Source organism: Rhinatrema bivittatum, chromosome 7 (assembly GCF_901001135.1).
Source record: "Rhinatrema bivittatum chromosome 7, aRhiBiv1.1, whole genome shotgun sequence".
NCBI classification, from domain to species: domain Eukaryota; kingdom Metazoa; phylum Chordata; class Amphibia; order Gymnophiona; family Rhinatrematidae; genus Rhinatrema; species Rhinatrema bivittatum.
The window spans coordinates 118,461,841-118,474,087 of record NC_042621.1 but is presented as its reverse complement, the minus strand read 5'-3'; the positions used below and the strand labels follow the sequence as shown (position 1 = coordinate 118,474,087).

The 12,247-nt window shown below is 46.8% G+C and overlaps 1 protein-coding gene across 2 annotated transcripts in view; it reads right to left on the bottom strand.

The window, feature by feature from the left end:
- The window catches only part of NOLC1 (nucleolar and coiled-body phosphoprotein 1), a 99,176-nt gene that overhangs the window by 26,792 nt on the left and 60,137 nt on the right, over positions 1–12,247 (bottom strand). For both annotated transcript variants that reach the window (XM_029609010.1, XM_029609009.1), the window contains exons 8-10: positions 11,902–12,033; positions 8,283–9,239; positions 1,292–1,416 (exon numbers count right to left, since the gene is read on the bottom strand). In XM_029609010.1, the coding sequence (XP_029464870.1) occupies positions 1,292–1,416; positions 8,283–9,239; positions 11,902–12,033 (1,214 nt within the window). The remainder of the gene's footprint in view (positions 1–1,291; positions 1,417–8,282; positions 9,240–11,901; positions 12,034–12,247) is intronic.

Here is a 12,247-nt window from a genome sequence, read left to right as displayed (position 1 = left end):
CTAGGAAGTAACTGCCGCTCCGGGCAGGTTACCCCCATGTTTCTGTTAAGGGTAGTAATTACTACTCCATGCAGGTTACCCCCAAGCTTTACTCTCTAAACTCAAAAATAAGGAAGTACAGTGGTAGTTTAAATAGTTACATAGGACACACCATACTCCACTATTTTTTTTTCCAAATTCAGCAACTCAAGCAGTTTATGTTGAAGAGGGTGTGGACAAACTGGCAATTTCATACATATGTGGTGGGAATGCAGAGAGGTTAAACATTTTTGGATTCAAGCCAGTCAAACAATTTCTGAAATTCATAGTCAAGATATAGATCCAGATCAGATTGTATGTTTGATGTGTTTCTGGAAGGATAGGTTGAACTTGTCAATATTTAGGAGGTTGATCAGTCTTTCTTGCATGCAGCACAATTATCCACTGCACACTTTTAGAAAAGACAATTCCCGATACTGCTGTCTAGCATAATAAGGTGGCAAATATAGCAATGTTTAGAGAAACTTACTCATATGCTTAAAGAATAATTTGATAATTGCCATAGGATTTGGTCTCCATACTGGATCTAGTGAAGAGTGACAGTGAAAAGAATGAACTACTATAAGAAGTAGATAATGATTTTATCTGGTGTCAATACAGCATTACTGATATTTGTAATTATTTTATAATATGCAATACAAAAAAGTGGAATGAGCAAGTCGCACACAGACCATATACACTAGAAAAAAAAAAAAAAAAAAAAAGTACAACCAATGCCTTTTGGCATTTCAACACGCAAATGACAAACCCTTAAAATGAGCCTTTTGGTGTGTTGAGCTGTGTAAATTCGGTGCAAGTGTTCAATATACACATGCATTAGGGTCGAGCTTTTCCAAATGATTAAGGTGTTCCACCTTGTGTCCCTCCGGCAAAACGTGGTCCATATCGGGGGATTACATGCTCTTTGAACTGTTTCTACACTAAAACTTACGTTAAAAAAAGTTACCATTTCACGACTGATGTCTTATGGCACAGCCATTATAATTTGGCTGCACACCTTTTTCTAGTGTATTATTTTATAATATGCAATGAATCACCATAACAATGTAAAGGAAACTGTTCTGTAAACTTCATTGATCTGTATTATGATCATGCCTAAGCAAATAAGATTTAAAAAGATAACATTTTTATAAAAAAATTTCAAATTTCACTTATATAATGCACATTATAAACAATGAGCTCATGTTTCCAATAAGTTCATAAAGAAATCACTTCCCCTCCTCCCCCACCTATCAAAAAACAATAGTCACACCTTGGGTTTGACTTTGGGGAAAGTGTTGGGCGTTTTGGAGCTTATCTTTTTGTTCTTTGGCGTTTCATCATCTCCCTGGTTCTCAGAAGTATCTTGTCCCTTCTTCCGCTTCTTGCTGGATGTACCTGATGGAGATACATTACATATATGAAAACAGTGAAATTTCACATTTAAACTCATCTTCACTTTTCACACAAGTCCGTGCCACTCGAGATCCATCATAAATCTTTTATTCAATTTTATACACGCATCAACTGCTCATAACCATCCTCCAGCACAATACCCATAGTATAATTCTTATTAAAGGTCCCTGGGACATATCTATGGCTTAAGGCCTTCAGCAAACTAGCGGTCCTTAAGTCTCAATAATATTTGCCAAAGACCACAAACGTCACTCCTCTCCATAGAAGGATTTTTGGAAGAGATAGATCTGTGCTGGATTTATAAGGCCCAGAAAGGTCTGGAGATGCACATTAAGTAGCAAAGGTTAGTCTTCCACTTTTTCAGGGGAGAGAGGATTTCCTCATGGATGAGCTCTACTGGTCCTAAATATACAAGACTACAGTTTATTCCAAAGTTTATTCCCTGCATGCTAGCCTTAGACTCTCACTTAAACTAGAAATGCTCTAGGACAGCTATCTCCCTCAGCAAATGTACCATTGGTGTTAGTCATTCAATCTAGTGTCAATCTCTGTCTGCTACTCTTGTCAATGTTTACATGTTAACAACTCTGCAAATTGTCAGGATTAGGGAACAGGGTAGAAGCAGGTTGCTGCACTCCTGGCAGCCTATAGCAGGGTTGCTGCACACCGGCAACCAAAGGTAGGGTTAGCATCATCTGAACTAGAACACTGGTACCGGATTGGAAGACAGGCCAAGGGCAGGAACAGGAACAGGCAAACATCAGGGCTGGTACTTCAAGCAGACATCAGGACTGAACAGCAGGGAAACATCAGGACAGGACGAGGAGCTCCAATAGAGAACAAGTAACACTGGACCTTGCAGAAGGCTGGAACACGGACAACTCCTGGAGCAATGATGGTAGAATCCCAGGAGTGACCAACTCCTTGCGAAGGCAAAGACGGACTGGACGTAGAATCCCTTTGTAGAGCTGAGGTGGACAACGCCCAGGGAGGGGCCAGCAGGGGGCCACACCTGGCTGGCCCTTTAAGAGCAGACGAAAGGCACGCGCCCGCGCCTAAGGAAGCTGGGAAGATGAATGCTGGAAGCTGTTGGCGTCCTCAGCCACGTGGGGGGCCCAGGGAAGCAGCAGAGCGGCCCTGGGCTGAAGCTGGGTGAAGGCAGGTCACTGGAGCAGCTCCCAGCCGCAAGCAGGAAGAAGCAGAGAGAGGTAAGGCTGGCTGCAGGCACCGACAGGGACGGCTCCCTGCCGGGCGAGGACCCGGGCTGAAGCAGGCTCCAGCAGGGACGGCCTCCCTGCTGGCTGAAGGTCCCAGGATCGCAGCCGCACGTCGGGGGAAGGCAGAAACAAGAGCAGAGGAGCCGGCTGCATGGCAACAGCTGCGGGGACGGCCCCAGCTGATTCAGGAAGAGAGAAGCAGCGTCAGTGGCCCGACTGGCCGCACGAGGTAAAGAGCCTGCCCGCGCTCCTTGCGGGCAGGATCACAACAGTAATATCACAGATTAGTCCAGACAAGTGGGTTTATTCATCCCTACCAGCAGATGGAGGCAGAGAACAAAACTTTGGGCACTGCTACATATCTGAGAGTGCCAACTGCATTCCCTCAGTATTGACTTGTACCCAAGCCGAGATAATTTAACAACAGGGTGGACCAAGCCCCTGGGGTGGATACCCCTGAACTGGATAACCACCAGTCAGAGAAACTCTAGAACATGTTAACGTTTTTCAACATAGATTTGAAAACCATCTTCGTGGGAGCCTAAAGGCCCAGCAGCAGAACCAGCAGTTTTTCAGCACAGATTCCAAGGGTGGGCCCTCTGGACTGATCTGTGCTATTACGGGAACGAAAATTAGCAGGTAAAAACCAATTTTCCTTTCCTGAACATACCCAGATCAGTCCAGACAAGTGGGCTGTACCAAAGCCCCCTATACCGGGCGGGAACCCGAAAGACTCGCTCTCAGTACACTCTCAAAGGGGGCCACCTCTGGAGCGCACACATCCAAACAGTAATGCTTGGTGAAAGTGTGAAGCGAGGACCAAACTGCGGCCCTACATATCTCCTGAGGAGACACCAGTTGACACTCGGCCCATGACGCTGCACGAGCGAGAGTGGAATGAGCTCTAAGCCCCACCGGCACTGCGCGGCCCTTAAAAACATAGGCCGAGCAAATCGTTTCTTTCAACCAGCAAGCTAAGGCAGCTTTAGACGCTTTCTCTCCCTTTTTGGGTCCCCCGAATAGCACAAAAAGATGATCAGATCAATGGAAAGAGTTGGTGATCTTCAAATAACGCAACAGGGTGCTTCGGACATCCAAAAGATGGAGAGCCTGTCCCATAGAGGAATCCCAGGAGTACGGAAATCCTGGTAACTCCACCATCTGGTTCACATGAAAGGCAGAAACCACTTTAGGGAGAAAAGAAGGCACCGTACGTAAGGAAACAGTGTCTGACTATATCTGCAGGAAAGAATGGGACTTATAAAGGCAAAATATACTGTAATAGTAGCCCAGCAGCCATTTACAGTGCGCAGGGTTCCAGAATGTGCGCCTGGTAACCTTTAAGGGCTTCTGCTTCTTTGTGCAAAAGATATAATCATCGGTTGTTTAGGGCCGTGTCTCTCTGATTCTCGTTAAGCTAGTCACTTCAATAACTTAATTGAAAGTGATACTTAGCTTAACTGTAGGAGACTGAGTGCTGTTGAGACAGCTTTCTCAAAAACAAGCTGCCGCGAAGTTCTGCTGGTTGCTGCAATGGACTTGACTGTAGAAAAGGTTCCTCACAGGTCCGCGAACACAATCGCTGCCATGTGAGGTCCTGTTTCTAGTTCCCCTTCAGGCAAGTTTTGAATCGCACACTATCTGGACACCTGACGCTGCAGAGTTTCAGATATATTCCTTCCTCAGAGGTACAGTAAACTTGTGCGCTGCAGAATGCTGAAATTTGCAGCTTGTGCCTACTTGGAAAATAGCTGAGTTGTGTGGCTTATTCTAACGAGAAGGAGAGACAAAGGAACACAGTACAAATGCCAAAGTCCCTGAAAATAAACGGCGCACTTTTGCAGAATGGACTGATGGTTATAAAAGTTCAAGTACACAGACTTGGTTTAAGTCTGAGCAAGGTTTAAAGGGACCTTCCTGTCAATACTTTATATGTGCATAGTATATTTTTTCTTTTCTCACATCAGGAGGTTCTTTTTGATACGATATCTGCAGGAAAGCATCACGGCAGGAAAGAGCCTGCAACTCTGAGATCAGTCTAGCTGAGAAAATTGCTACCAAAAAGACAGTCTTCCAGGTGAGAATCTTTAATGATGCTCGAACCAAAGGTTCAAATGGATCCTAGCAGAGAACTCGTAACACTAAGTTAAGATTCCATTCCGGACCCACCTTCCGTAGAGGGGGACGCAGATGCTCAACACCCCTCAGAAAACGCACAACATCATGGTGTGAAGCCAGAAACTTGCCCTGCACCTTCCCCTTGGAGGCAACCCAGAGCCAAGACCTGGACCCTAAGGGAGCTAAAGGCCAACCCCCTTGGACAAGCCCTGCTGCAAAAAGGCAGGATGGAAACCTGCAATGGGTCCAAATCCTGTCGCCCACACCAGGAGTCAAAACCTTCCACACTCTGGAATAGGCCAGGGAAGTAGCCGGCCGTTGAGCCTGAAGGATAGCAATAACTGGTTCCAAATACCCTTTTAGGTGCAACCGCTGCCTCTCAAAAGCCAGGCCGCGAGACAAAAGCAATCCGCCCAATCCAAAAATCTGGGACCTTGCCACAGAAGCCTCTGCAAGTGAGCTAGACGCAGTGGTTCGTCCATTGCCAGATGTACCAGATCTACGAACCATGGGCATTGTGGCCACTCCAGAGCCACGAGAATCACTGAACCTGGATGAGCTTCTATCCACCTGAGCACTATGAGGGGCCACGGAGGAAAAACACAGGATTCCGGCAGGCTATGGACACACTAGAGCATGGAGACCCATCACCCTGGTCTCTTCTCTGGCAACTGAAGAACCTCTCCCTCTTGGCGTTGGATCTTGTTGCCACTCCACCGGGTTGAACTGCTGCCGGCTGAGATAATCCGCTTGGATGTTGTCCACTCCTGCAATGATTGAGGCAGCAAGACCTTCGAGATGGAGTTCTGCCCATCTGAACAAGAGCTGAGCCTCCCGAGCCACAGTGCAACTCTTGGTTCCCCGCTGGCGGTTAATGTATGCCATTGTCGAGCTGTCTGAAAACACTCTTACCATTCAATCGCGGACAAAGGGCAGCAACATGAAGGGCCCAGCACACCATCCGTGTCTCCTGTCGATTGATGGACCACGACAGTTCCAACACTGACCACATGCCCTGTGCTGACCTGCCCAGGCATACCACTCCCCAGCCTCGGAGACTGGAAACCGTGATCACCACCACCCAATCCGGGACTTTGAGGGACATTCCTTTCTTCAGATTGCTCCTTGTCATCCACCATGCCAGACTGGACCTGGCCTCCTTTGATAGGTGTAGTGGCAGAAAATACTGTTCTGATAGGGGGGCTCCAGTGGGACAACAATGCCTTCTGCAGTGGGCGCATATGAGTAAACGCCCAAGGCACTAGCTCCAACTCAAAGTCATCGAACCCAGAACCTGTAGATAGTCCCAGACTTTGGGAACTGGAAGGTGAAGCAGGCGATCTGAGCTTGGATCTTGAACACCCTTGTCTGCAGTGAGGAACACTCTTCCCTGATAAGTGTTGAAATGGGTGCTCAAGTACTCAGGACCTGAGAAGGAACCAAGAGTCTCTTCGGCAGATTGATGATCCAGCCCAGCAACTCCAGTAGAGAACACAACTGGAGCACTGACCGTGAGCACTCCTCCTGCGACTTTGCCCTGAGCTGCCAACCGTCCAGATAGGGATGCACCAGAATCCCGTCCTTCCTTACGGATGCCGCTACGACCACCATCGTTTTCATGAAGGTACGAGGAGCCGTGGCAAGGCTGAAGGGAAGGGCCCGAATTTGAAAAGCTGACCCAGCACCTTGAAACTGAGAAACCTCTTGTGGTCTTGTCAAATGGGGATATGCAGATAGGCCTTGGTGAGATCCAGAAAAGCCAAAAAACCCCTCTCCTTTTCGGACCACAGCTATCACGGTGCGTAATATCTCCATCTGAAAACGTACCACCTTCAAACTCCAGTTGACCTTTTGGCGATCCAGGATGGGTCAAAAGGTGCCCTCCTTTGGCACCGTGAAATAATCGGAGTACCTTCCTTGCCCTTGCTCCAAAACCGGAACCAGGACCACAGCTTCCAGATTTAATAACCTTTGGAGGGTCCCCTCGATGGCCGCTCTTTTGCTTTGGGAAAGAGCGCGACTCCAGAAAGGCCGACCTGAGAGGGCGAGAAAACTCTAAGGTGTAGCCTTCCCTGACTACCTCTAGCACCCACTGGTCGGAGGTGATCTTGGTCCACTCGTAAAACCGGGACAGTCTACCCCCGATTGCAAAATCTGAGGAGCAAACCTGCCTGACTTCATTGAGAAGACTTGAGTCTGCCCGTTCCCTGGATGAATCCGCCTCTAGAAGGCTTTCCGGGACCTTGAAAGGACTGCTGTCTCCCTGAGGGCTGTCGTGACGTTGAAGATCCAGCGGACCAGCCAGAGCAAAAATATCTCGCCTCTCAGAAACAGGGTCAAGAGGAAAAGGGCTTCCGCGCCACCTTCTTATCCTCCGGCAGTCTGTTGCCCCTGGTCTCTCCCAGAGACTTCATGAGCTGATCGAGGTCCTCCCCGAACAAACGTTTGCCCTTAAAGGGAAGGTTACACAGTTGCGTCTTGGACGAGAGATCCGCAGACCAATTGCGCAGCCACAACAGTCATGTTGACGCCACCACCGAAACCATGCTACACACTGTGGTCTGTATGAGGTCATATAAGGCAGCCACATACAAAACCCCGTCTCGAGGCGGGCCACCTGGAGTGGCGACAGCGTCCCTGCGGAAGACTGTTCCTGCGGCTTCTGCATCGGACTGGCACAGACCGCTGCTCGGAGCACCAGATCCAGCCCAGATGCCCCCTCTGCATACTGCTGGACCGCGGGAGATAAGGGGGGGGAGGGGGGAAGTCTTCAGAGCCCCAGGATTGAGCCCCCTTTACCAACTTCCCACCCACGGGGAAAGGACCACAGGCCTGAGACACTCCCACAGTCCGTGCTGACCGCGAAGACTTCCACTTTGAAGGCTTGCCCGAAGCACCCTCCCCTCCCCCCCCCCCCACACTACGTGCAATGGGAGATAAACAGTCCCCTGTTTATCAGTGGTCCCAGGGTCGCGGGCTAAAACCTGCCAGAGATATCCAACCCCACCCCCATTCGCCCAGCTCAGCCTGAGGGAGGAACCTGGCACTTTGCGGAGCAGAAATCTTCCAAACACCAGATCAGTCGAGACTGCAGGTCTCGACTGCTGGAGGCAGAGAAATACTGAGAAGACTGCAGGTGGCACTCAGATATGTGGGAGTGCCCAAAGTTTTGTCCTCTGCCGCCATCTGCTGGGAGGGACGAATAAACCCACTTGTCTGGACTGATCCGAGTATGCTCAGGAAATTGTAGAATAAAAAAGTCAAAGAATAAGATAACATACTCATCCTAAAACCTTGCCTTAACAATATTAACTGAAGATGAACTAGAACAAACATGGTTTTCTCACAGGACACACTAAGACGTGCTCTGCGGGTTTCACAGGGGTAAAACTGCATTCTGATGACACCTTCCCATATGGGATGGCTTACAGATGGAAGCACCTTCAGATTAAGATGACCCCCCCCTCCCCACCCCCAGCACAGCGGTAGACCAAGCAGACGAACAGGTCTCACCGTTCACTTGCTCCTGCTTGCCGGACGAGGTGCTCTTTGCAGGCGTTTCAGCTACAGCCTTTCCCGCTCCTTTGACTACGGAATTTTTCATTTTGGGGGTGCTTTGCTTTGTTTTTTTTGCATTGTCTGCTCCTGAATCAGAGCTATCAGAGCTGCTGCTGCTTGCTGCTGCCGCCTGTTTCCCAGCTGGCGTGTTCGCTAGTGTTTTCACAGACACGGCCAGTTTCTTTGCTGCTGGTTCCTTAGTGTCCGAGTCGTCAGAGCTGCTTTCACTGCTGCTAGCGCCACCGCTTGCTTTCGCTGCCACCTGCTTCTGGGCTGCTGTGGGGAGAGGTCTTTTAGGAGCCGGCACGGACACCGCTTGCTTCTTTGCTGCTGGTTTCTTAGCATCTGAAGCTGAGCTGCTGTCTGAACCGCTGCTTTTGGCTTTTTTTGCCAGAGCGGACTTCACCACCTTGGTGGTACTTGCTTGTTTAGGCACCTCCTCTTCCTCACTGGAGCTCTCCGAAGAGGAGCTGCTGCTGCCACCAGCTGCTGCCTTCTTTACCACAGCCGATTTGGTGGAAGCCAGCCCCACTGCTTGCTTTGTGGCTGGTTTGGCAGCAGCTGTGCCTGGAGACTTGCCTGCAGGTGGTGCTTGCTTTGCTGCTGGGTTTTTCCTCTCTTCCTCATCACTACTAGAGCTCTCTGTTTCAGAGCTGCTGTCCTTGGGTGCTGGGGTTTTCTTGCCCTGGGCTTGAGTGCCTGGGGCAGTTTTGGTCAGAGCCACTTTCACTGCTGGCTTTGCTGGAGCAGCCTCTCTCTCTTCCTCAGAGTCACTGGAGCTGCTGTCCGAGTCTGAGCTGCTCTCCGCTTTCTTGACGGCACCTGGAGACTTCTTCGCCGCAGCTGGCAGGGGTTTGGCTGCAGGTTTAGCTGCAGCCTTTGCAGGGGTCTCATCTTCAGAACTGTCTGACTCTGGCAGAGATAGGAGTAGAAAAAAAATATATCAATGACTAGAAGACATTGCACAACAAAGTCAGCCTCTTATAAAAACAAGTTGTGCATTCTATATATTTGCTGTATTTGTTTTTGAAATACTTAATAAAAAAAAATTTTTTGGTTTGGGTTTTTTTTTTTGTTAATAGGTTGTGCAACTGGAACCTGTGTGCTGCAAGCAGCATTGAGACTGGATGTTTTTGTCCTGAACACAAGTGTTTGCAAGAAGGTATCTGTACAAACAAAAGAAATGACTGAATGCAATGGTTGCTGGTCCATATCATGCAAACATGCAGCTCTACTTCACTATTTATTCACAACACAACCACTCAAATCTCTCTAGCACCAAAGGCCAGTGAAATGAACTTTGCGTATTCTAACCCATCAAACACACAAGGAACAGCCACATACCAAGCCAGTGGCAGGATATTGTGAGTCACTGGCATATGGTGAACTCTGCAAGAGTTATCCAACAATGTGGAGTGACAAATGTATGTGGCTAAGTGGCATCATTAGCAGCTAACCAAGCATAATATAAAAAAAATATACACAGAATAAATGATGAATGAATGCATGCTATATCAGAGGGCACAAACATAGTTATATCTATATAAAATACACACACCCATACACCACAAAATAAAATAGAGAACACCCAAATAACATGAATACGAGAAAAACCAAGATTAAAAGTAGAACTTTCATGATAAGAAATTATTGGATGGATCGGGTACAATGCCAAGAGCAAAATGTTGACAGCTTTACAGCCTGGAGACAGCTAAACTTGGGTTACATTATCAGAAGCAGGACATTGATAGCACTGTTTGATTAAGCTAATGAGGAAAATTTTTTTGGACAGCAGAACTTCTTTGAGCTTTGCAGTGATAGCCAACAGACAAATTTGTGCTGTTAATGCTGATACATAGAAACATAGAAATGACGGCAGAAGAAGACCAAACGGCCCATCCAGTCTGCCCAGCAAGCTTCACACATTTTTTCTCTCATACTTATCTGTTTCTTTTAGCTCTTGGTTCTATTTCCCTTCCTCCCCCACCATTAATGTAGAGAGCAGTGATGGAGCTGCATCCAAGTGAAATATCAAGCTTGATTAGTTAGGGGGTAGTAGGGGTAGTAACCGCCGCAATAAGCAAGCTACACCCATGCTTATTTGTTTTAACCCAGACTATGTTATACAGCCCTTATTGGTTGTTTTTCTTCTCCCCTGCCGTTGAAGCAGAGAGCTATGCTGGATATGCATCTAAAGTGAAGTATCAGGCACATTTGGTTTGGGGTAGTAACCATAGCAACATGCTGGTACAGCTCTAGCAATCAAAAAATGATTACCGTCTTAGGACTAAGCTATTTTTATGTCAGCAGACAAATGTTTGCGTTTTTTCATCTTATTTTGTCCTCCTGCAGAAGCCCCATTAGGGATGAAACATAGGCCTTTATTGGGGGATTTGCACTATTTTATTTAAATATTCACCTCACTTTTCCAAATTACTGTCCTTATTTAACAGTTTGACAATCCTATTGCAACATGTTAGGCAAGGTTTGCCTCTGTAGTTAACAGAAGCTGGTTAGACAGGCTTTTTGAGAAAGCTTGCCTCATATCATAGCTGCCACATTTCAGTTGTATCAGTTTCTTTTACAGGGATTTTTTTTTTTTGGCCAGCGATGACTAACATTTCAATGTGAGTATGTAGCAGCGCTATAAAATGATATGACAGATAACCACAGCGACAGTGGTATGAACTGGCTTTTTCATCCATATTAAATTTAACTGATCCCAAATCTTATTATAAAGAATAAAGGAAAAATGTTTATACAAAAAGATTGGTTTTATTTGAATGTTCTCTATTTTGTTTTAGTGTTTGTTCCTATAGAACACAATTCTTGTTATATACTGCCAACTCTATATATACCTGTGGTTATATAAATATATATATTAAATATACACACACACACACACACACACACACGATAGGGATAGGACCATGAATTAATCTAGCATGAGGTATGTCAGACAACCTAATGCAGGATGGCAATGCCCAGTAGCAGGAAACATGCAGATGAAGACTTCTGCAACAGTCTGACAACAGTGCAGCATGACAACTATACACTGGATGGGAGGTGTGGCATCAGCCACTCCAGCAGTGAAGGAGTAACCCAGTGGTTAGAGCAGTGTGCTACGAATCAGGGAGAGCAGGGTTCACATCCCACTGCCGGCTCCTTATGACCTTGGGCAAGTCACTTTACCTTTCTTTGCCTCAGGTACAAATTTAGATTGTAAGCCCTTTGCAAAAAAGAAGATTAAAAACAAAACAAAACAAAAAAACCCCAAAACAACTCCACAGTGCTATGTGATAAGAACATAAGATCATGCCATACTGGGTCAGACCAAGGGTCCATCAAGCCCAGCATCCTGTTTCCAACAGTGGCCAATCCAGGCCACAAGAACCTGGCAAGTTCCCAAAAACTTACCATTGCTTCAGATAAATATCTGAAGCAAATTCCTACCAATGTTGAGAAAGCACAGAGCCCTGCCAACACTGACCATTTTTTCCAGGCTGCTCTTTGCAGTAACTCCCTACCAGATTTAAAACGGAAGGCGAATATACAAAAATCACGTGTGCCATACCTGAACTGTCAGAGGAAGTAGAGGCTTTTTTCACCTGGGTGGGTTTGACAGAAGCTGGTTTGGCTGCAGCCTTTGCTGGTGTTGCCTTCACAGCAGATTTAGGAATAGTGGACGACTCAGATGAGCTAGAATCTAGGTATGAAAAACATGTATTCTTACTTGAGGTATTAAATACACAATAGACACCACTTCAGAGTGACTTTAATCTCACCATCTGACATCCTCTATTTTAAAAACATTGTATTCTGCAGCTTCCAAAAAAAAAAAAAAATGTTCACTGCAGAGCACAAAGGAACAATCATAAAAGCAAAGTCATTACTCAAAAGCCTCTTTTAAAAAAACAAAA